The sequence below is a fragment of the Protopterus annectens genome, chromosome 12.part0, assembly GCF_019279795.1.
Source record: "Protopterus annectens isolate FY-2018-M chromosome 12.part0, PAN1.0, whole genome shotgun sequence".
Taxonomy (NCBI): Eukaryota; Metazoa; Chordata; order Ceratodontiformes; family Protopteridae; genus Protopterus; species Protopterus annectens.
Window position 1 is genome coordinate 940,622,839 of NC_056746.1, and position 26,070 is coordinate 940,648,908.

Sequence of the window (26,070 nt, forward strand, 5' to 3'; positions counted from 1 at the left end):
TGGAGATTGTTTAACAGGGGGGCAGCATACATAAGAGAGGGGAGAAGGTAGGAAGATGCTAGAGTTTTTCTGGTGGGGGGGTGAGATAATGGTGTGCCTGTATATAAGTCTCAGTTTTTGGTGTTTTTTTTAAATGGTGGATTGAATATGAGTGTCAAATTTTAGATGTTTGTCAATGATGATGCCAAGGAGTTTGGTATTAGATACGATTTCAATTAGGACGTTATCACTACTGAGTATAGAGAAAGAGTTTATGTCTATTTGGGAGTTTCTAGAGGGGGAAAAGAACATTACTCTAGTGTTTTTAATATTAAGGGCAAGATGGTTATTGTTCATCCAGGATTCTGTTTTAGAGAAGGCTGACTGAGTTTTTAGGATTAAGTCGGTGGGGGTGTTGGCAGAACAGATGATAGTTGAGTCATCTGCATATTGGATTATTGATGAATCAGGGATGGCAAGGTGAAAGTTGTTAATAAATATATTGAAGAGTAGTGGTCTTAGAGCAGAACCTTGTGAGACCCTGGTGGGGGTGTATTGAAATGTGAAGGTTGAGGATTTCCACTGAACGGCTTGTTAACATTCAGATAGGTAGCTGGAGAACTAGGCTAAGGTGGAAGTAGAGAGGTGGAGAGATGAGAGCTGTGTTAAGAGTAGAGGATGGGAGACAGTGTCAAAAACCTTCAATAGGTCAAGGAACAGGGAAGATACAAGTTTACCAGAGTCACGAGCTTGATTTATGCTTTCAAGAAAGGATAGGAGGGCAGTCATGGTACTGTGGCCAGGGGGGAAATCGTGCTGAGTATGGGTAAGTAGGTTGTTTTGGGTAAGATATGACATGAGTTGAGTATGGACACATTTCTCTAGGATTTTTGAAAGAGGGGAAAGAATAGCTATAGGTCTGAAATTGGAGGTGTCAGTGTTTTTGCCTTCTTTGTGCAGTGGGATGATGTATGCTTGGTGCCAGATAGATGGGACATATGCTTCTTGGATGGGTCTGTTGATTAAGATGGAAATGGGAAGAGCTATACTGTCAGCAGATAGTTTTAGGAAGGTTGAAGGAAGATTGTTGGGTGCGTTCCGACTGGGTTTTACTTGGAGTAGTAGTTTTTTTATAGTACATGTGGGAATTGGTTCAAGGTTGAAGGGGGTGGAGGGAAGTGAGTGGTTGGGGGGGTGGAGGAGTTGATGTTGCGTGGGTGAGGAAAGGAAGAGTGTAGTTTGGCTATGCAATCTATGATGAAGGAGTTAAATTGAATGGCTGTGTCCAGGTCAGTAAGGTTTGGGTTTGGGCAGGGGTTCTCTTTGTTACCAGGATGGATGAGGGAGGAGATAGAGGCCCAGAACTTTCTTGGGATGGTTGAGTGGTTGGTTTGAAGTTTAAAGTAGTATGATTTGTGATCTCTGTTCTGTTCTCTGATCTCTGTGGGGCAGGTTTCTTAGGGGGGACCAGTTAGTAAGTCTTAGACATTCAGAGAAAGTTTGAGAGTTGAAGTGGGAGAGATTGTGTATGTAATGGTGTTGTTGCTGGAGAGAGCAGGGGTGACAGTCGGCAAAGGCTGGAAGGTGGCCACTGAGGGGGGTCTGGAAGGATTCCTGAGTTTGAGATAAGGTTGGGATGGGATGCAAGGATTCATTTGGTGATGATGCCCGAGGACCCGTCTTTGTTTGGTCTGGTAGAGGAGTTTATAAGTTAGGTGAAATTGAAGAGGTTGACTGATTGAGATGGGGCTAGTGTATTTATTGATGCCCAATTTATGTTGGTGTCACCTAGGATGTAGGTTTCATTTTTTTATGTTGGTGGAAAACCAAGAAAGGATATCTTCATGTATTGGGATATTTTTTACCAGGGGATATATATAGGGCAGCTATACATATGGATTTGTGATTGTTTAGTACTAGCAGAGCAATAGTGATTTCAACATAGCTAAAATTAGGGATAGGATTGGTGTAGGGAGTTAAGGTATAGGTGGAAGAGAAGAGTATAGCAACACCACCACCTTTTTTGTTAGGTCTATCATTGCAAATTATCTGGTAGCCAGGTGGGAGAATTTTGTTGTCCTTTATGGAGGGTTTAAGCCAGATCTCTGAGATGGTGTTTATGTCTGGAAGGTTATGGTGAAGCCATGCATGGAGGTTAGGGATTTTATTTCTTAGGCTTTGGGCATTGAAAGTGGCGAGACCTATTGATTTATGGGTGTGTGTGTGCCTGTGCTGGGAGTTTGGGGTGGAAACTGGGGGGGGTGGGTCATGGTTGGGGTGAATGTCTCCAGAGAGTGACAGAGTGATCTGGAGGAGGATGAGTGTAAGGTGGTTTAATGTGATTGTGGGGAATGAGTGAAGGAATGGAAGAGGTTTGGAGGAGTGTGAATTTGGGGGTGTGTACCGAGTATGAAGGATGGGTAGTATTGTATATTTGAATAGTAAATTTGGTTTGAGTGGGTAAAGTTCATGTTTTATGAAGGTAAAGGGTGGTGAGAAGGGTGGTTGTATGGTGGATGTGGAGTTTGTAGAGGATGTATGGTTGGGGTGAGGTAGTTTTGTGAGATAGGTGAGATAGCTAAGTGAGGTAAGAGAGGTTGATAGGAGCAGAAGAAGGTATGAGAGAGTAGGCATGGTGTGGGTGTTGGGTGGAGAGTTGCAGGAAACAGTGAGTGTGGAGGGAGTGTTCAAGTTTGATAGGAGGATTGGAGTAATGGATGTGGCTTTGGATGAGATAAATATACAGGTAGTGGGGGCGGATGGAATTTGAGGTCAGGGTAGGGGAGCGGAGTGAGACCGTAGGGTGAACAGAGCAGACTACAGCCCCAGAAGAGGTGAGTGAAAGTGTATCAGTGAATACTGAATGTTAACTGGAGGTGGTGGCTGCTCAAAGGGAAAGAAGGAAACAGTTTCAGTGAGAGTGACTGCAGAATTTGAAACTGAAATAGTGTTCGTGGTCGCTAAATGTGTGTGATAGGGTTAATTTTCAAATGACTATGCAGTCTATAGCAGCTGTGGAAATGTATCTAGGCTACAGCGGTTGTATGGGGAGAGGTACTATCTTGATCCGTTCGGATCAAATAGGCACCGGAGTTCTGTAGAGTATGTCGGTTGGGAAAGGTGAGTGGAGATAGGGGGAGGAGTGGATATTTGCTGCTACCTAGTGGTAAGATACAGGTGGTACAGTTCAAGAAGCAGTGGGGGAGAGGGTCCCTGCGAGTGGGCACACTGTAGGGAACGCTTTAACAGATGTCAGTACAGATACTATTTGCAGAGGTACAGTATGCATTAAGGAAAACACTAACTTACATGTGTTCTCAGTAACAGAGCAGAGGTTTGGTAATTCAGTAGTTTCTTGGGTCCAGGCTAGAGGGAGATGGTGCAGGGTGTTGATCCTGGCTGAATGGGGCTTGCGGGTTGGTTCTAGTGAGCTGGAATGGAATGAGAGAAGGAAGTTTAGCAAAGAGGAGAGCAGAGTAGTGGGTAGATAGATAAGGGAATGAGCAGAAGAGTGGGTGGGTGTGTGGGGGTGGGATGAAAGTGCTGAGAGTGGCGGAAGCATAAGGGGAAAGGGGGATAGATTAGAATGAGAGTATGTAAGCTGGTATGGATGTCCTAAATTTGGTGGCTGAATTACAGCAGTGCAGGTCAAGAGGGTGAGGTTCTGAAGTGAGAGTCAGTGGGTAAAGAGACGGAACAGTCAGTAGAGTGCAACAAATAACAATATAGAAACCGTTAAGCATTATAATATAGAAACCATTAAGCATTATAATATAGAAACCATTAAGCAAAACTCTTTGCTTTTGTACATTGATAAAACATGCAAGGCAGTGGAAATAAAACAAAATGCATTTATACATGAGATTGTGCTAGGCAGAAACGGTCTGTGATTTGCTGGACAAACAAGCTCTACGTTAACTTATTGTCAACAATGTCAAAGAATTGCAGATGGCTGTAAAAATGATTTTGCAGTATCTCTGATGAACTGAACATGTTAAGATATGAAACAGCACTTTAAGGAAATAAATTCCAGCGTGCAATGACTGTATGAGTAGTAGCAGCACTTTGTTAATCAGCCGTTTCTGCTAGTACTGCATACAGTCTTAGTTAAGTGTTAGAATTGCAGAAATGCTCAGAGCTGCATATTTGCACAGTGTTAAATTAGCCTTGATATCAGTTACAGTTTAGAAGCCTCTTGAGTGTCTTAGCTGAGTGGCAGACTTTAGGGAGTCCCTGCAGACTGCTCTGTTGGAGATGCTGGGTGAGCGAATTGAATTGACTGGGGAGATGATTTTTTTGAGCCATGATATAGAATCGGAATTGCATAGACATAGACCTTGCTGAGTCTAATTATGGTGGCTGCCAAAAAAGCAATTACTAGAAAATGGAAATCAAAGTCTAGACCAGCTTTACTAGAAGTAGTGAATATAGTAACAGAAATAAAACAACTGGAATTGGGATCTTTAGAAAAGGGAAGGAGCAAACTACATAGAACAAATGGGAATTGTGGAAGAATATATGCAGACAAGGAACAAGGTTTAAGAGGCAGGATTTGAATGAGCTATATAATGCTTAATTGACAATGACTGGATAGATTATAAGTTATGTATAATGTTTGCAGCTACAGATGTTTCAAAGGTGTATGTGATGTATAATGTTTGCAACTTAAGTGGTGTCATTTTGTTTGTTTTCCATTTATATAAATGTAAGATTGTGAATGTCATGTGAAAATTCAGTAAAGATGTTTGTTGAAAAAAAAAGCAAAATAATGCTTCTGTGAAGCAAAAATCCTGGAAAGGAATATGTATGCAGAGGAGAATTAGCAGACAAAATAAATAAGGGAAATATTTTGGGCTAATCATATTACATAATTTCAAGTTGAAATTTAGTGGTTACATTCAAAAGCTCCCTTGTCTTACAGTTAATTTCATTTTATGTTACACTCCTCATGTTAAAGTTGCAAGTGATTTTTACAAAAAAATAATTATAGTGTGTTTGATTTTTTTTTTTAGTTTCGCTTTTTACTTAGTTTTTTCCTCCTCCATAGTCACACCCACAAAATGATGACATGGTAGCTACTATGCAGTGATTTACATGTGACTGCAAAGCATTGTAGGTTGGACAATTTACTTCCTTAGAGTAGCAATTTCTTACATTACAGTTTCAGTGCTACATCATAAGCTGTTAATTTCTGAAGTATTCCACCTGCAAGAACTACTTGGCAACTTGACTTTCTAGGAAGAAACCACTACTAGTCAGGGACGGTGATAGCATTTTGTGCGCCCCCAGCAAATGACAAGATGAGGACCCCCTAGGTACTTCCAGTCTAAGTATCACCCTGTCACTGCCACCCCTCCTAAGAAACCTTTTTACTTGCGATGCAAATTTTTAGGAGTAGTACACATAGACTGACCTGTAGCTACAATGCTCTTACATTACAAAAGGCCTATGTACCACACTATGACTAGTTCATAGGTTAGTACTAAGCTAACTGCCCTTGCGAGCCATTTTAAGCCTAGCCAGTTATCCCTTGTGAGACTCAAACCCTGCACCTTGTGTTTGTAAGGCAAACACCTTAACCATTAGGCCACCCTCCCAACCCCATATGCTGGCCCATCTCATAAAGGGACGTTTACAGTTACTGGCATTTAGATGCAGCAGTTATACAACAATTCTATTTATAGAGCTGGACTTGGGTGAAATGGCACCTAGGCATGGCCTACTGTTTCAGCCCCCACACACACACACACACCCTCCAGTTCTCCTTATTGTTTACCCCTATCCTGGGCTCCTCGTACCATACCATGCACATTACTTTTCTTTTTTTTTTTCCTTTTCTCACATTTTGGGTTGCTATTAAGGTTTTTCAAGAAGCCATGACTTTCTATATGCTCTGAAGTGCATTTTCATTTTTTTTTTGTTTGTTTTTATACAACCATCTGATGTTGTTAATCTTCTTTCCATTCATCACTAATGGGTTTGGCTCCGAGCCCTCGGAACCAAGTCGGCCTAATACCAAGCTCACACCAGCCAACAATTCTTGAGTTAAGCTTCTACCCACAATGCCCTTCTCCCTGTTACCTCAGATCTTGTTTGCCGTGTAGCTGTAAAGCCGTGTTTCAGCCAAGCTGTCAGCTAAGTGGAAACTTTTTGATATTTTGTGGAAAAATTTGTCTATTTGCTTGCCGTTTGTGACTTATATCCATTAATCTTTATATTTACAGTTAGATTTGCACCTTTTTCACTTCTACTTCTACCCGTTTGATAATCTTTTAAGTACCATTGGTGGCACGGCCTTCTGACTTTACCCTTGTGGTATTCCTTGAATACCATCGCTGGTATTTCTTCCCTCCTTCCCTTTTTTCTGTCTGGTTGTGTGTTTTTGGCTCTTTGGATAGATACTGTGTGTATTTAGATAGGTTTAGACATAGGGAGAGTAGAATTTACATTTTTCTCTGAAGATTTTGATTGTTGTGTTTAACTTTTTCATGATGTTTGATAAGAAGGGTACATCGGGTTTCAAGCATTGTACTTCATGTAATGGTAAACTTCCAAATAGTGACTCTCATGATGATTGTGTTTATTGCTTGGGGGTGCCCCATCTTTCGGTGCAACCTCCGTGTGTGATTTGTCAAAGATTCAGCCAGTGCACTCTGAACAAGCACAAGAATAAGTTAATACTGAAGGGCCTACTTAAGTTGCCCTTTTCAGAGGCCCTTTCTGCGATGGAGGTCTCAACCCCTCCTAGGAAGGATAAGAAAAGGCCCCATTTGGTTCATTCTTCACCCTCGGGTGACCAGGGTAAGTCTGTGAAACCTAAAGTGCAAAAACTTTCTTCGGAGCATAAATCTGCCTTGTCTGCACTGACCTCATCTGCTCCAGGTACTACGACTGCTACTGTATCAGCACCAGCTTCGGCTCCGCTGCTGTCTCCGGCACTGACTATAGACCTCGCCTACTACAACTTTGACACCGTGTGCTGCTTCGGCACAGTGCACGCCTTCGGTGCCTATCTCTGCAATGATGCTTGAACCTCCCATATCGGCTCCGAGTGCCCCTTCGGCACTGAGCTGTTTTACGGTTCCAGCAAGAATGGATTTGACCCCACTGCTTCCTGTCTCCAAACTTGAGACGTTGGTGCCAGTAGATTCCACACCACGGACCTGATACCCTCCGTCCATAGACTCGTTTCTAGGCTAAGTGTATATACCATTTCTAGATCGACCTGACTCTCCATCAGGAGTATCCACTAGATCCACCAGGAGCCTTTCAGAACTTGATGTGGTGCATCTTGTGGATCAGCTGTTGGCAGCTAGAGGGATACCCATGCCTTCCAGGACCCATCCTCCTGCAGGACTTGGGTTGACTTCTCCACAGACTCCATCCTGTTCTCCTGCTTTGACCATTTCGGTTCCAAAGCCTCCTGCTCCGACGTCCTTTTCGGAAACTCCCCCCATCTCGATGCTGATAGTGGACCTCACTGTGGCTCCGGAACCATCCCTTTGGTCCTGAGTTCCTGCTGAACTAGTCCTTCCTCAACACCATGATTGGGCTGCAGGCTCTTCGGTTCGTGGCATAGTTCCGAGTGTTTCTTCAGTTCCCTCCTCGGTGCCGGGGGCTTTGTCTGCACTGATCCTGCTTGAAGCTCCATCCTCAGGAGCAGGTTCGGCAGAGTGGGGTGTGACCCCGTTTCCGAGGTTGTCCTTCTCAGTTCTGGGTTCCCATCCCTCTTCGGGTGGACCTGCTTTCTGTGTGATGGAGAGGGCGCTTGCTTCTGGAAGCATTCCACCAACATCGGGACCCCAGATTGCTCTTCCTGAGCTACAGCCACCACAGGCCACCTCCCCGGGACACCAGGCAGGGAAGCCGCAGGAACCCCCTGTACAGGGTATCCACTCTTCCGAGTCCTCCTCAGAAGCCCCCACTGAGAAGCCTCCACGGAAGTGATCATGCAAGAGGAAGCACGTAGACTCCTCATGGAATCTCTAACAGAGGACATGGATTTCGATGACTGTGAAGGGTCCCCACGGTCACCCCCTGATGATGTCTCCTGTGGAGACATCCTTGAAATGCTGAAACAGATAGGTGATTGAAAGCCCACTAATCCTTCTTCTGAGGAGTCCATGTTCCTGCAGGCTTTCTGTCTACCTCTTGGGTGACCCCACCTGCAGATGAGCTGGTTCAGCTCGTGGTGCAGCGTGCCTGGAAGAACCCTGATTCTGTTGAGGAAATCCTTCGGAGACCCAACAAGATACTTTCTCCACCCAGGGAAAACCCACATTGGTCCAGAGGTTTACCAGACGATGCTATGGTGGTGGTGGCGGACACAAAAAAGGATCTAGCTGAAGTGAATCCTACTGTCACCCGCCCAACATGGAGTCTTAGGCTGTGGAGAGAGTGGGGAAGTGAGTCTTTGCATCAGTGACTTTTGCCATATGGTCCTTGAACTACTTGGCACATTTTACAAGGCTCCAAAGAGACTTGATCTCTGAACTCTCTGGAACACTGACAGGACAGATGTCTGACTAGGTAAGGGACAAAGTTGCCTCTCAGCTCGCAACCCTGGAATCAATGTCCAACTTGTCCATGAGGTTGGTTTCACATGAAACAGAAGGAGCGACTAGAGCTGCGGGCTCAGAGATAGTTATGAGACATCATGCCTGCATGTGCATTTGTGACCTTGTGGATCCCTTCATGTCTTCCTTTCTGAATGCTCCCATCGGAGCATCTTCCCTGTTTGGCTCCAAGGTAAAGGACACACTGGCTAGGTGTGAGCGGGATGGTAAGACCCTGTCTGCTGTAGGTCTATGTTTTTCCAACCTTCAATGTTCCTTATCCAGGAACCAGAGGAGTGGGAAGATGTGGCACAAAAAATCTCAGGGCCCTTTCCATGCCACATGTGGTGATGATACCCCCCAGGGGCAGAGGGGGTAACAAATCTGGAAGATGACCCTATAGAGGCAGAGGGGGTCTACGTAATCAAGGCCCCAGAGACTCCTTCTCTGGGCAGCCTTACCAGTGCTCCTGAAGAGTGGCCTGATTGCTTTCCTCCGGAAGCAGTCGGGGTAATTTCTCTCTGCACCAAGCTGCCTGGCACTCTATTACCACCGATTGTTGGGTGCAGAATATCATTGCCAGAGGTTACACCATTCCCCTCATTGCTTATCCAAAACTTCCAACAAAACTTCCTATCATTCCACCCAGTCAGAGGGAAGAAGCAGCTTCAGAAATAAAAAAGCTGTATTAAAAAAGAGTCATCCATCTAGTCCCACCAGACCAATATGGATCCAGATTTTACAAGATTCTTTTTGGTGCCAAAAAAGACAGGAGACTGGAGATCCATTCTGGATCTCAGCAGTTTTGAACAAGTCTGTTGCCCAGACCAAATTCCGGATGGTCATGGTTCAGTCCATTCTCCCTTTTCTAAGTGAGGGCGATTGGATGTGCTCGATAGATGTCCGGGATTCGTATTGCCACATCAAAATGGACAAACGCTCCAGAAGTCTACTTCACTTCCGGCTAGGAACCAGTCATTACCAGTTTCGTACCCTGCTGTTTGGTCTCTCTACAGCCCCCAGAGTGTTCACAAAGTGCATGGCAGTGGTTACAGCTCACTTGAGACTGCAAGGATTCCGGGTGTTTCCATATTTGGACAGTTAGCTCCGTACCACCCCCACCAAGCATCTTCTGGTAACAGCTCTGCAATACACCCTTTCTCTGGCAGAAATTTTGGGGATAACTGTGCACTGGGAGAAATCCAACCTTACTCCAGCCCAGAAGATATAATTCATCAGAGCAGTCTTCGACACTCGATCCTGTCTGGTGTCACTCCCAGCTCACAAACTTCGGAGATTGAGGATTCAGCTCCGGGTGATACTCTGTCAAAACAAAGTCTCAGTGAGAGAGGTTCTTCAGGTCCTAGGATCCATGGCGGCTTCCATACCAAGGTTGTGAAACTGCACATGCAAATTCTCCATTGGCTTCTTCTCTCTCAGTGGTTCCCAAACCATCACCCTCTATGTTTTCAGATTCACATAGCCAACTCTTGTAAGCAGGACTTTCTTTGGTGGATGAGGCCAGACACGGAACTTTGTAGCCGCCCATTCCAGTCCCCTCAGCCCAAGGCCATTGTGACCATGGATGCTTCCCTGATAGGGTGGGGGGGGGGCATTTCCAGGGAAAGACGGTCCAAGGTGCATGGTCCATGTTGGAGGCCAATCCGCATATCAACGTTCTAGAACTGAGAGCGGTGCTGTTAGCGTTGAAGCATTCCAAACAGTTCTTCCTTCTGGAACAATTGCAGTTCAGTCAGACAATATGTCAGTAGTCTGGTATATCAACAAACAAGGAGGAACCAAGTTATACCCCCTGTGTCGAGATGCCATGAGAATTTGGCAGTTGGCGATAGCTTCCAACTGCTTTCTGATAGCAACTCATATCCTGGGGAACTCCAACGTGATTGCAGACAAGTTGAGCAGATGTATTCTCTTAACCCTCTCAATCCCAAAGTAGCGGCAGAAATTTTCAACCATTGGGGCCAGCCTTGCTGCAACCTTTTTGTCTCCCCATCCAACAGCAAATGCAGCAGCTATTTTGCCCTATTCCCCCCCAAAGGATGAGTCCCTAAGGGACGCTGTGATTCACAAGTGGCCCATGGGACTTATCTATGCCTATCCACCCATTCCTCTGATTCCACAGTTCATAAAGAAAGCTAGTCATTTGAAATGCAAAGTGATCCTCATAGCCCCCTTTTGGCCTCGACAAGTTTGGTTCCCCTTCCTTCGGCCTCATCTGTTATATCCAACGTGGATTCTGGACCCTCTTCCAGACCTGATTTCTCACCCCCAAGGGTTGAGTCATCCGAATCTGTCCAGTCTCAAGCTGACAGCTTGGTTTCTCCACTTCCATTAGTTGCCAGGCAGGATGATCTCATCTCACCTGTTCGTGATATTATTCTGGCCTCTCATAAACCATCCACCAGAAGACTATATTGGGACAAATGGAAAAGGTTTTCTATTTGGTCAAAGGAAAAGATGCTAGATCTGTACTCGGCTCCAGTCAAAGCGGTCTTACAATATCTGTCTATGTTTTATGAAGAGGGAACCGCAGCCTCTACCATACGAGTACATCTGGCGGCAATTTCTAATTACCATAATGGGCTGGATGGTACTCCTCCCACATCACTGCATTTATGTAAAATTTTTCTCAACGGAGTTTCTCACATTAGAACTTCAATCAGACAGCCTATAAAGCCATGGAATCTCATGTTAGTTCTTCAGTCACTGACTCAACCCCTCTTTGAACCCACAGCAAAATGTGACCTCAATTTTTGTCATGGAATCTCTCTTCTTGGTAGCCATCACATCAGCCAGATGAATTTCAGAGGTGCAGGCATTGTGCACCAAAAGACCCTATCTAATCTTCCACAAGGACAAAGTATCACTCCGGACGAACCCATCTTTTCTCCTCAAAGTTGTTTCTGACTTTTCCATCAATCAGTTTACTGACCTACGAATCTTTTTCCCAAACTTTTCTAATAAAGGAGAATACTGCCTACATTACTTGGATGTACACATTAAATTGAGATTTTATTTAGACAGGACCAAAACAATACATAAGCCTGACCAACTTTTCATTTCCTTTTCTGGGCCTAGAGTGGGAAATTCTGTCTCCAAGGTCACTTTATCAAAATGGCTAAGGGACTGCATACGTTTCACCTGTTCATTTGCAAAAGAACCTATGCTACAGAATATTAAAGCCCATTCCACTAGATCGATGGCAACTTCTGTTGCCTTCCATTCCAGGGCTTCTATGGATGACATTTGCGCAGCAGCCACTTGGGCTAAATCCAACACCTTTATCAATCATTACAAATTGGATGTGGTCTCCAGACGGAGAGCTGCCTTTGGCTCAGTGGTTCTCAGGAACATTCTTCCATAAGGGCCACCCAAGGATCTCAAGGTAGCTGGGGATTCTGTCCCATCAGTGATGAATGGAAAGAAGATTAACAACATCAGATAAAGAAGTTATGACTTACCATAACGTTCCATCTGTGTTGTTGATCTTCTTTCATTCATCACCTCCCACCCTCCTTCCCCCGCCAAAGGCTCTTGGGGATACTTTGGGTCCAAGTGGTGTCTTAGGGCGTTTGTACAGAAATGGCCTCTGCTTTACTTGTATAACATGGGCAAACTCGATCTGAGGTAATAAGGAGAAGGGCATTGTGGGTAGAAGCTTAGCTCGAGAGTTTTTGGCTGGTGCGAGCTTGGTATTAGGCCGACTCGGTTCTGAGGGCTGGGAACTGAACCCATCAGTGATGAATGAAAGAAGATCAACAACACAGATGGAACATTATGGTAAGACATAACTTCTTTTTTTCATCTAATGATGGTTTCAACAGTAATTATGATAAAGGAAATAAATTCAGTGTTGCTGTTCAGCTTTTGTTTTTCTTGCATCCTTTCAACACACTTTTCCTGACCAAGACAGCACAGTAATAGCCATTTAGGAAATAAGTCAATTAAGACGGTGCCCCTAGGAGCCATAGGAGTTACAGCTGTACTGTAATGCATTTTAGAGCATTTTCCAAACCTTTCAATTCAATGGGGCCAAAAAAAATCACAAGGAAGAAAAGAATTTTAGTTGTATTTTTTTTTCTTTCGAAGAAGACAAATGTGCCCAAGGCTTAATGTTCAAAACAAACAAAGCAGTAGTTCACAATAAACTAACAAGCCTATTGTTGTGAGGCTGCACACATGTCCTATCTGAGAATACTGCCTGCCTCCCTAACCCCTCAAAAAAGGCAGTCACTGCCTATGGATCCCTTCGGTGTTAGACTAGGATAAAAGCAGAGGTTCAAATGGCCACAGTCATGTATTTGAAGTCACTGCTGACATACATATAAATGGCATACCTCCTCACTCCTTACCCCTAAGGTAGCCACCTGTATACATTCTTGATGTACAACTGTGAGGAAAGTGGGAAAATAGTGATTACAGCATCCTACTTTGTTCTGCTAGACAGTACACTGCCCTTACATAAGCTATAGTAACCTTCTTTGTGCACCTCTGAGGTCTATGCCAAAAGTAAAAGAAACAATGACCACACTGTCCTCAACCCAAACACAAGCTATAATGACCTCATGTGCACACTTCTAAGGTTTGACTGTGATGAAAATGAAAGAAGTAATCACCACACAATCCCTAGTCCCCCACATAACCTACAGCAGCTTTCTGTACTCACACACATCTGAGCAGAATGGTTTTAGAACAGGTGTAGTTGACAGCAGAGACCATTATCAGCTTTATCCTATCAGAGTTATATCATAGCCTTGTTCAGGTTAAAGAGTGTGATCAGAAAATTAATACAGTTTTTCTCCTAATTTTTCCCCAACCAGCAACAACTTTTGTGGGGCTCCTATACATTCAAGTATGATTAAGGTCTGGGGAGTGGTAGCCACCAGACTCCTGGAAGATCTAAGATGTCTGAATGTTCTGTTATATATTTTTACCTTACTTTTGAAATATAATTACTTATTAGCTGCATTTTTACTGATAACCAGAAGAATAATGTATGAATCCTGGATTACTGAATGTGTGCACAGATAAAAATCAGCAATATATTTTACACGCACGGGCACACACACACACACACACACACACACACACACACACACACACACACACACACACACACACACGTGCACGCATAAACCATAGCAATACTAGTTTTGTACTTATTTCAGCAAATAGCAATACATTGTGCAACACTGATACTACCATACTAAATAGGTGACTGCTGTTTAGCGATCGTCAAACAGCAGCAGGGATAAGTCACTTTTATTTACCTCAGTGAGGAGTAATGTATACCTGTCACTGTCTCTGATTTCACAGGCCTTCCGTGATTTTGCTTTGTCCTTTGTAAAAAGTTTGATTTGCTTGTAAATCATTCAGGATTACAGGCAGTCAATAAATCCATCAGAGTTTTGTACTCCTTGCTGTCCAAAAAAATGCCCATTAACACAAATATGCTATTCTATTAACTTCTTTAAGTGAATTAGCGTAATATTTAAAACAGGTTCCCAATTTTGAGCCTTTATTCTGCTGTTGTTTTTGACATTGTGCTGAATTCTTCAGCAAAGAAGTTGAGAGTTATAGTATCTGGTGATCTGCCAGTATTTATAAAACTCCATGAAAAAGAAAACCACCCCTGAAGATCAGAAGCATCAGCTCTTCTTAAAATCCAAGGTTTACTCTGAGATCAGTCACTCTCAGCTGCTGATCTCTCTAGTGTGTACCTTGCTCATGTTCATTATCAGCTTTATCATAACAGGGTCATATCACAGCTCTGTTCAGGTTAAAGACTGTAATCAGAAAATTAATGCAGGTTTATCCTCATTTTCCCCCAGCAGCAGCAGCAGCATTTGTGGGGCCCCTACACAGTCAAGGATGATGAAGGCCCCCCCATAGCCATGTGTATTGCAGGTATCTAAAGCTGGCTATGTTGTTAGCTTTAGTGGAGAAAATGTCTGCCAGCAAGGTTTACTTAAGCCAGGGGCACTATGTCAGTGGTAAAATATTTAATGAAATTGTGAAGCCTGTTACTTGATAAAACACTGTTACTATAACCAGAGATATCTTTGAATTTTAAAGGCGATATAAATAAGAGTTATTACCCACCTGTTTTATCTGTTTTATTAAGTATAAAAGATTGCTCTACTTGTTTTGTTGGTTTGACAAAATATGAAGATAAGATAATTTGCTGTGGTTGGGGGCCCCACGGACCGCAGGGTTCGTTGGTGTGTAAAGCCGGCTATGCTAGATTTCTCATGGAACTACTGTAGCTTATACATAAGTTTATGTAGTGAGGAACTGGGGTCTTTGGTCAGCTACCAAAATAAAAATAACTCGAATGTCTAAATGTCGAAATGAAAACAGCAAAATGGATATTTAGCGAACACCAACAACATTGAAAATAAATTCATCTTTGCATTCATTAGAACCACCTTTCACCCCTTTGTCTTTCATTGTCCTATTCCCATTCTGAATTCCTTTTTTAATCCACCAAGAACCTGTTACACTGTTTAGGAGATCAATTGCATGGTGCTGATGTGCTACCACCTCTCCCCTGCCTTCAGTTAAATGTAGCCTAACTATATAGTGCTCCTGTACTGTAGACATGCTGTGTGCCTTGATGTCTGACTGAAAGAAAACGATCTTTTACAAACACTGACTTGCCCCAAGGTTCTTTTACTTCCCCACTAGCACTTTGATAATTCCTTCCTGATTTTATATGCAAATATTTTGTTAAATTTATTGTGGAGTGTTTTGATTGGGTGGAAGTGCCTCTGTGTAATGATATTAATTTTATTTAAATGTGGTTAACTTTTAATTCAAACCAGGTTCTGATGAAGTCCATTATATATTGGATGAAAGTACTCAACCAGTTTGAATAAAACCATTGTGTTGAGGTGGTATGTTGCTCACTCAAGTGAATCGTGGGCATTATTTATTTATTTTGGTTAAATTCCAATGAAATGAAAAAAAAAACATGTATTTCTGCAGGGGAGTCAATCCTCCCTGTGCCGCAACATCTTACTTATATTGATTAACTCAAAGATTGCTGCTTTTCAGAGAAAGAGGAAAGTACACTTTAAAGGGCATATGTGTACCTTGATCATTCTCCAAGATTCATACTAGGCTAACTACTCCGAAGGGCCATTTTTAAGTCTAACCAATAACTCAAGGTCAGAATCAAAACTTGCACCTTCTGTCTATCAGGTGAAGACCTTAACAATTATGTCAAACTCAGGTTCAGAAATTCTAGACAAAGCACCAATGATGGACACACACACACACACACACACACACACACACATACATATGTATAGGCTCACTGAAACACATCCAAATGAAACATGTACAAGTATACATGTTTCTGCATAATGCACTGGAACACATCCAGATGAAATGTACAAGTATACATGTTTCTGCATAATGCACTGGAACACATCCAAATGAAACATGTACATGTATACATGTTTCTGCATAATGCACTGGAACACATCCAAATGAAACATGTACAAGTATACATATTTCTGCATAATGCACTGGAACACATCCAGATGAAACATGTATACATGTTTCTGCATAATGCACATTGGGATGTTTAAGGACATCCATTGTTTAGTCATGATGATGTCACACTGATGGAATGATGGGGATCTAATGTCATAATGATAGTATACCAAGCACTGAAAGAGGGCTGTGGACTTTTCACCAAGATTAGGAGGGTTCCATTCACAACAGCACTCAATGACTCAGAATTGAATAAGACAGGAAACTGGCTCATTGACCACAACTGAGGAGGCATTTGGGAAGGATGGGAAAATGTTGAGAAATGCTTGTAGAAATTACTGGAGCATCATTGCTGAGACTAGCCATATTTTCATAGAGAGATTGGGGGGGGGGGTAATTATGCATTGTAGGTAAAAGGAGGGATTTACTGATATCTCTAAAGAATTTAATAACAGATAAACCTATGTATGGGAGAAGATGCTAGTTCCAATACTTATGTGGCTTGATAGGACTTCCGCGGTGGTGCAGCGGTAGTGTTGTTGCCTCACAGCAAGAGGTTCTTCCGTTTGATTCTCAGCTAGAGTGCGGGAAGTGCCTTCTGTGTGGAGTCTGCATGTCCTCCCCGCGGTTGGGTGGGCATTCGAAAGACATGCGTAAATGGGCGTGCCTTCGTTGAAGGTTAAACATCGAGCTGGCACCTCGGTGTTCGTGAAAATCTACTGCCAATCATTAGCGGACCGGAGTTCCGCTGTGGCGACCCCTAACCAAGAAAAGCTGAAAGACAACAACAACAACATGTGGCTTGATAGAGCATAAATACTCTTCCATTAGTGACTTCTCATTTTTGTATTCAAGGAACAACTTATTCTGTGTAGCTGTTTATGCATAAGCTGGGAGTTACAAAATTAAAAAAAAAAAATTAAAACTTGCACCTTGTAATTAACTGTTGCATATTTGATTCAGCTTTCAAAAATCTAATGAGAACCTTTTTTATCAACAGCATCTATCATTTAACACAACTCAGAGTGGCTACTACTTCAATGAATTACAGAAGAAATCCATATTATACAGTGTGCCTATTGATCCAGCAGAATGGTGTGGAGGACTGAAAAAGTGTGAAGACAATGTTTTACCCTGTCTGAAGGTAATAAAATTTTTATTCATCTTTACTCATCTTTACACATCTCTCTGTAATTTAAATAGTGGGTGTGGCTACTGGGTCGGACTTCATGGACAGCAATGCACTGTATAGGGCTAGTGTGTGGAAAATTCTGGGAAATGGCTAAAGACAGCCACAGAGTGGGGCTGTGCAAGTGATGTTTTACATGCATCAAGCAGGCAGGTGGTATCCACCTCATATGCAGATGAGCTACACAGCACAGAAAAAAAAGTAATAACACAGCTCAGAGACTTAGTGCACGTTGTGTCCGAGTTGTCTACTGAAACGGGGTTTAAAAAAGCACTGACAGGACAGAGGCCACTGTGCTACTGCAATAGCACATGTACTGCACCAATTGGTGTTGCATTTTTGACATTCTCTACATGAAACGCCCTTATACCACATGTGAGCTCTCTTACACACATACACACACACACGCACACACACACACACACACACGCACACACACACACACACACACACACACACACACACACACACACACACACACACATTCATTGTATCTGATCATAGCTTAGTTATTATGTGTTCGAGACATGAATGCCAAGAAATTCACCTAGAGAATGAAGGTCGAGAGGTGACTCTTGGCATCCATGTCAGCAACACATAATTTAAATGCTACGATTGGAGATCTGATCATACTTCTGTGTAATGCATTAAGATGTAAAAGCTCCATGTACTATTGGTTACAGAAAAAAGGCAAGAGAGTGCCATTTTATCATCTTTGAAAGCTGGTAAAGTCCTTTGTGAACATTGTCAGACAGTAACAAAACACCTATCAGGTTTACTGGTGTGGGCTGAAGGATCAAATGCAGAGAGAGTTTTTAAATACTGCTCTGATTCATATAAAATATTAATGGAATGACAAGTTTTATATCAACACGTGTTTCTGAAGAATAAAAATTGTGACATTCTGTTTCTGGCATTTTTGATGTACTGTAATTCTCAGTGGTATACCAGAAAATGAAACTTCTTTAGAAGTGACAGGGCAAAATACGAGACATGTCAAGAAGAGCACCTCATTGGCCCTCTTCAAGAGAAATCTTGATGAGTGGATGGAAAATAGAAAATTAACCCCATGGATCACTCCAGTGGCTCTACTCGACAGAGGCACTAGGAACTAAGGTCGGGTGGCATGATGCCAGGGTAGTCCTATGGGCTAGGCTTGTAAAGGCTCCAGGGCCATTAGCCTAGTATACACCTATGAACCTGTGAACTTCTGGAAAGTTGAGAGGTCTACACAGCAGACAGAAACTAAGCTGTTTTTACTTCTGCTGCTGTTGTTTTTTGGCAGGTAATGTAATATTTAGTGATTAGCGCTACATCCAGTATTAGCAATTGTTAACTTCTTGTCTAATGTTGTTAACTCATTAGCACCTAGCCTGACTGGAATTTCACACCTTCTGATACCTTTAAATTTCCTGCCTGGACAGCCTTTGCCTGAGCTAAAATTCTGAGAATGCAGTTTTGCAATCTAGCTGTAAACAAAAGTATATATCTCAAAAACTATAAAAGGTATAAGCAAAGTTAAAGCATAAACTCATCTTTGGAAAAGTGATATCATCAGCCAAATGTAATGATAATTTCTTACTTAAGGTTCAAATGACAAACTCACCACTGTAGCAGGTACAAGCAAGCAAAATCTGAAGTTAATGCTACTCAATGCTAGAAGTCTAAACCTCAAAACGCACTAATTCGAGGCACTCATTAAAATGGAGAACATCGACATTTGTGCAGTGATAGAGACCTGGTTCACTGCTCCAGAGAGCACCCCTACATTAACCTTTCGGCCACTTAAAATGGACCGAAACACTAAAGGAGGAGACGTGTCCATATTCATTAAGGATATCCACACCTCCAGGCTAGTTGTTCAACATAATGCATCCGAAATTATCCAAGTGCAACTAATACTGGGCAAGACTGCAATCCAAGTTGTAGCTTGCTACAGATCCCCCGCCATGCCCCAGGATGCCCACTCCACGTTTCTTGATATACTGGAAAATATTAAAGTTCAGCCCAATACCCTAATAATGGGCGATTTCAACTACTCCACCATCGACTGGGAAAACTACTCATGTACTAACTCATTTGCTCAGCATTTTCTGGAATTCATAAATTCCAGCACCCTGGATCAGCTTGTCCATACCCCCACCAGGGGCAGCAGTATCCTGGACCTGATCATTGCCAATATGGGTAACCAATGTTCCACACCAGAGGTCAGCTCCTCGCTGGCCAGATCCGACCACAAGCTAATCATCCTAGACATCCATATCCCGCCCCCACCCCCCACCCCCCATTAAGGAAACCACTGTAAAAAAAAATTCTCCAAAGCCAACTTCATGCTTCTTAGGACAGAAGTGACAAACTTCATGACACCTATACAGATAGAAGATAGAGGTACAATTGCTGAATCCTATACAAATGCACTGTACAAGCATATACACAAGTGCATGGATTCTGCCATCTCCAACAGAACCAAGACGCTATTTTCCAAAAAAAGGAAGCCAATCTGGTGGTCCCCTGCCATAAACAAACTCTACAACAGAAGGAAGAAGCTGTTGCAAAAAAGAGTTAAATCCCACGATTGCAGGAATTCCCTGGTCAGCCTCAGTAAGAAGCTGAGATCCTTTATAAAATCTTCCAAAGCTAGTTACGAAAATAAAATCAACACTGATTCTAAAGACAACCACAAAGCATTCTACAGCTATGTCAAGAATCTCAATGGCAACACTCAGATCTGCTCAACTACAGCACAATGGCACTAGATATACAGAAACAACTGATATTACCAACATCCTGGCAGATAGGTTCAGTGCAAACTTTACCCCTCCCTCACCCTCCAAAGGGCCCATTTCTATACTGGAAGAATGCAAAGCCCCTGTAATTATGGTCGCACAAGTAAAGACTACCCCCTCCAAAGCCAAGAACACAGCATCCATGGGACCAGACAAAATCCCAGAGTGTGTTCTGTACAAACTACAAAACGAACTGGCACCCCATCTAAGTACCATGTTCAGTCATAGCCACACTTCAGGTGTTGTGCCTACTGAATGGCGCACAGCGACGGTTATCCCACTCCACAAAGGGGTGCAACCACGGACCCCAGGAACTACCGCCCCATTAACCTGACGAGCCTGGTCTGCAAGGCCATGGAATGCATAATCTTGGAGATTATAAACAAAGACATAGGTAACCTCCAAACTCTGGACCCCACTCAGTTTGGGTTTGTAAAAGGTAGATCATGTCTCCTAAACCTGATTGACTTCTTTGAAGCAGTCACCAGAGTCATGGACAAGAGTAAGGTGGTGCACACAGCCTATCTTGACCTCGCCAAGGCCTTCGACACCATCCCTCACTCTGGAATTATAGATAAACTCACTAAACTGGGCATAAATCCCTATGTCACAAGATGGGTGGCCATCTGCCTCATTGACAGAATCCACACAGTGAAAGTAGCTGACTCCAAATCCGACTTCAGGGCAGTGACAAGTGGAGTACCACAGGGTTCAGTCCTGGGTCCTCTCCTGTTTGGCATCTACTTCTCAGAAGTCCAGGCTAACACAGCAGGTCTTTGGCTAACAAAGTTCGCAGACGACTGCAAACCAAGAGCCATAATAGAATCACCCAATGATGTGGACATTCTACAAAGGGGCCTCACTGAGACTGATGTTTGGTGTCAAAGTCATGGCCTCAGGCTCAATGCCAAGAAGTGCATTGCCATCCCCTTTGGGAAAACACTGTATCCATAAGCTACCACATAGGCGGTAGCCTACTAAACACCCAAAGTGTGATAAGAGACCTTGGGACACAGGTGGACAGTAGTCTCTGCTTTGATAATCACATCGCCACAGTAGTCAGGAAATTCTTCTACGTGGCACACCTCATCACAAAGGGGTTGTCCTCCAGAAAAAAAGAGGTCATTGTTCCTCTCTACTCATTCTTCATCGGACCCATTATAGAGTACAAAGCCCCGTTTGGCATGTACCTCGCAAGACATCTGCAACAACTAAAAATGCCACAGAAGTACCTCCCTAAGAGGATTACTGGCCTCAAACAGATGCCATATGCAGACTGTCTGAAAAAACTCCAGCTCTATTCTCTCTCATATCGCCTACTCAGAGGCGACCTCTGCCTAACATACAAAGCCATGTCAAACCCAGATCTGTTGGACATGCTACACTTAAAGAAATACCAATCTCTCTGAGCCACACGCTCCAGGGGCCTAAACCTTGTCACCACAATAAACAGAACATGCTAGAGGGATAGATTCCTGTCCCAGAGACTTACCATGCTCTGGAACAGACAACCCATTCATGTCAAACAAAGCTCCTCATTAGCCCTCTTTAAGAAAAATCTTAACAACTAGATGGGAAATAGGAAATTCACCCCGGGGATCACATCTGTGGCTCTGCTTGACAGGGGCACAGGAAAATTATTTTCTTGGGTGGCGAAAGCCAGGAAACTTTTTTGGCTAGGCTTATATAGGCCCGAGGGATGATAGCCTAGTACCTACCTATGAACTTAAGTAATTACATAATAAGAAACTTCATTATTATAAGCATAAGACAGTTACGGTTTACAGTCAATATGTTGAATGTGGCTTGTGTGCAGTTCAGTTGTGCGAGAGTCGGAATGCAGAAAACCGTTTGGGAGACGGCTACAATGTCGACTTTGGAAGACTGAAGACCAGGACAGTGGGGATTGGGAGATTTACTCCTTTCCACACTATAGTGCAATCTCGGAGTTGGAATATATAAGTGGCAGGGGGTGTGGGGTGGGCAGCCCCCCACATGGGAAGTGCAGGGGGGCTTGCCCCCCAGCAAAAATGACTGTCAGTGCATTGAAGTTCAGACTCCATGACTGTCATTGCATTGAAGTTCAGACTCCAGAGTGCAGCAGTCGAATTCGACTTTGAATGCTTTGGTATTCGATCTTTCATGCTGTTTACTATTGTGAACATCGAACATGTAAACTGCATTTTTGATAGGTTTATGTTGTGATGTTCGATGTTTCAATAGTAAACCGACAGTTATTAATATGTCTATAAGCATAGCACAGACACTCCAACTTTAAGTGTGACTTTTGTTCATGCAGACGGTATCTTTATTTTGCTGCAAAACTGTTTTGCAGATGTCACTCCATTTTTGAGATATCTGCATAATTATGAAGATAATTATCATAATTAGGAGCTGAATGCACATCTTTATATTTAATGTTCAAATACACGTAAATATCTGCAAAGCAGTGCTATTGAGACTCCAGCTGTTAGCACAGAGTTTTTCCCACATTGGGTTTGTTTTCATTCAATACAGTGGGGTATCATATAAACCCCTTCTGCTTCCAGTTATTAATACGATTATTTACAAATGGTATATGTTTATAATATTTCCCAGAAGACAGGCTGTACTTTCTCTGGTACAGAGTATCCCATTTTTCTGAGGAGCCATTCATGACCCCGTACGGAATCTGGGCATGTAAAATGCTTACCAATGACAGAGATATTTACAGAAATATAATATTTATACACATATGCATGTTTTGTTACTAAACAGAATAAATGTCTGCAGTCTGGTAGTATGCAGACAGCAGGTACCAGTAACACCTTTACTGACTATTGTATTTGGGTTAATAGACATTTCTGACTGTGCTCAGCTGTCATGTGAAATGCTGTTCCACAATGGTACAATGGGGATGCTGACTCAGATATTCACAAAAAATATGGAAATATGCATACATATAACATTTAATGCTAAACAAATGCAAAGAGGTGCTAGTCAGACTCTAACTATTAGTGCAAAACTCTTTCAGATTGGTGTATGCTTTGTTTGCTAATGTAGAGTACCATATAAACACCTGGTCAATGGTACTGAAGTCACTGTTATAATTGTAAATATGTGGCCTGTATTCATAATATTTCAGAAATGTAACTCACATTTTTCTCAGATGCAAAGTATTCTATTGGTCTGAGGATTTACCCTGACATTTTTAGTGACTGGGGATGTAAAATGATGTCTCACAATGCATCCAGGTGGACAATACTCAATATATTTACAGAAATATTATATGTGAAGTTGTCCAATCTCGCCGTTAATTCTTAACTGATGGATTTGGAGCCGATCCCTCAGCTCCGGTACGGCCACATGCAAAGCTGGAGGTCTTCCAGTAGATCGAGGCCAAGCCCTCTATCCCATGATGCACTGTGAATTACCTCAGATCTAGTTTGCCACGGCATCTGATCGGAGGTTCCAGTGAAAGCTCGGGCCAGTAAACTGTAAAATTTTTGTATTTAATAGCTTATTATATAGCATTAGTAATTTTTTGACATAGGTAGTTAGATAGTTAGGTCTTATAGCTTCCTTGCAGTTCCCCTTCCCATGTGTTTATAGATATTTACTATATATTTACTCTTTAAATATTTGGCCTCGTTGTTTTTGCCTAGTTAACTTTGGGCAATGTGTGTGTGTTTATTATTCTGTAGTAGTTATAGTTATAAGGATTTTTGGATACTTTTATCTCAGGTTGATCTGTGTGTGTGTGTGTGTGTGTGTGTGTGTGTGTGTGTGTGTGTGTGTGTGTGTGTGTGTGTGTGTGTGTGTGTGTGTGTGTGTGTGTGTGTGTGTGTGTGTGTGTGTGTGTGTGTGTGTGTGTGTGTGTGTGTGTGTGTGTGTGTGTGTGTGTGTGTGTTTAGAGCCTATTATTATTATTTTCACACTAATTTTTGATCCGCGTGTGTTTAGAGTAGTATCATGGCGGATGATAAGGACAAACATCCCAAGTCCGGTTTTAAAAAATGTCCGGACAGTAATCAAAAAATGTCAGTCACTGATGGGCATGTTACCTGTGTATATTGTTTAGGAGCTGTCCACTTGCAAAAATCTTGTGATATCTGCCATTCCTTTTCATCCAGGGTTCTGTTAGAGAGAAAAAGGAAATTAATGGACAGGGGTTTGTTAGAACACCCTTTTCAAGAGGCATTGAGTGACCAGCATTTTGCAACCAAATCTTCTAAGTCCTCCAAGTTATTTGTTGAATCTAAGGATTCCAAACATTCAAAGGAATCAAAAAAATCTGATGAGTCTCTGACATCGGCTCCACAGGTTTCGGAGCCGACTGTCTTTTCTTTTCGGAGCCGGCCCACAGCCTTGGAGCCAGTATCCGAAGTGCCTCAGTCACCATTACTCCAGTCGGCACCATCTGTTCATTCTTCTTGGTCATCTGTCAGCCTTTCAGATTTGGATATGGATCGATTGGTGCAGAAGCTTCTACAGACACCAGAGCCGAAGACCACTACTCCTGCTTTGTCCACTCCTCCTCCTAGCCATACCGGCCCTTTGGAGCCAGAAGAATCAGACCTGTTGATCGTGGAGCCATTGAGGTCGAGGCCGGTTCCAGTGTCCTTGGCTCCATCCACTCTGACATCCTTGGCACCAACCAGAGATTCTAGGAGCCGACACTCTCAAGTCAGATCTGAAGAGGATAGTCGAACCGACTTGTCGGTGTCAGCTTTTCCTTTTGGGGCTTCAGCTCGGATGAGCTCGGCTCCTACCTCCAGCTCGGAGCCCACTGCCACGGTGTGGGGGGGTTTGATGGTTCCCTCAGATCCGTTGACTCCTTCCCATCGGAGCATGTGGTGCCTTCGATGCCATGAGGAGAGCTTTGTCTCTCAAGACATCCTTGACTTCAGGCCTTGCTTCTTCATCCCCTAAAGTGCCTGTGTTTGCTTCTGCTTCCATGATCCAGGCTAAGCGTAGAGACCCAGAGCCCCAGGTAGCCCCACAGGGTGGCCCCTGCTCTTCCGAGACCTCTCCGGAAGCCCCCACTGAGGAGGCTCCTAGGAAGAGATTGTGCAAGAGGAGACACTTGGACTCCCCATAGGAGTCTTTAACATCTGATACTGACTTCGATGAGTCAGAAGGGTCTGCACTGTCCCCCTCTGAGGATATCTCCTTTGATGAGATACTTGAGATCCTTAGGCAGAGGGGTGATTGGCAGTCCAAAAACCCTACTGAGGATGAGTCAGTTCTCCTGAAGGCTTTCGAGTCTCAACCCTCCACCTCGTGGGTGTCTCCACCCTTTGATGAGCTCATGCAGTTGGTTTCTCGAAGGGCGTGGGAGTCACCGGAGTCTACGGAGCCTGTCCCTAGGAGGCCTAACAAATTTATATCAGCCTCACTAGACAAAACGTTCTTAGCCAAAGGAGTTCCTGTTGATGCCATGGTGGTAGTGGCAGCCACCAAAAAGGAAATGTCTGAGACTTCCTCGTCTATCCATCCTCCTAATAGAGAGTCTAGGATTATAGATAGATATGGGAAAAGCATGTTCAGTTCAGCGATTTTGCTCTCCTTTCACTGAACTACTTAACCCATTTTACTAGGTTGCAAAAAGATCTCCTTAAGGAGTTGGGAGATACTCTTCAGAGTACAGTAGCTGCAGGAGCCTCTGATAAAGTTGCTGCCCAGCTTTCTACCCTGAATTCTATTGTCAACTCATCCATGCTTCTCATATCATATGCAGCTGATGGAACGAGTAGGACAGCGGGTACAGGAATCGCTCTTAGAAGGCATTCCTAGATGCGCTTGTGTTCCTTCGTGGAGCCCTTCAAGTCATCCTTCGTGAACACTCCCTTTGATGGCTCATCCCTTTTTGGGCCTAAAGTGAAGGAAACCTTGACCAGGTGTGAACAGGAGGGAAAGACTCTGTCTGCTGTCAGAGTCCGTTTTTCCACCCCTACCGACCTTATCCCAAAGGTCAACAGGGAGGGAAAATGTGGTTCCGGAAAGCCCAAGGAGCCTTTCAGGACACACGTGGTGAACCCCCCTCCATGGGCAGAGGAGG

General features: G+C 43.3%; 1 protein-coding gene across 1 annotated transcript in view; it reads left to right on the plus strand.

Annotated features, from left to right (window-relative positions):
* The window catches only part of LOC122816231 (piezo-type mechanosensitive ion channel component 2-like), a 1,381,906-nt gene that overhangs the window by 708,785 nt on the left and 647,051 nt on the right, over positions 1-26,070 (plus strand). Inside the window, exon 20 of the mRNA XM_044088974.1 lies at positions 17,056-17,199. Coding sequence (XP_043944909.1) covers positions 17,056-17,199 — 144 coding nt within the window. The remainder of the gene's footprint in view (positions 1-17,055; positions 17,200-26,070) is intronic.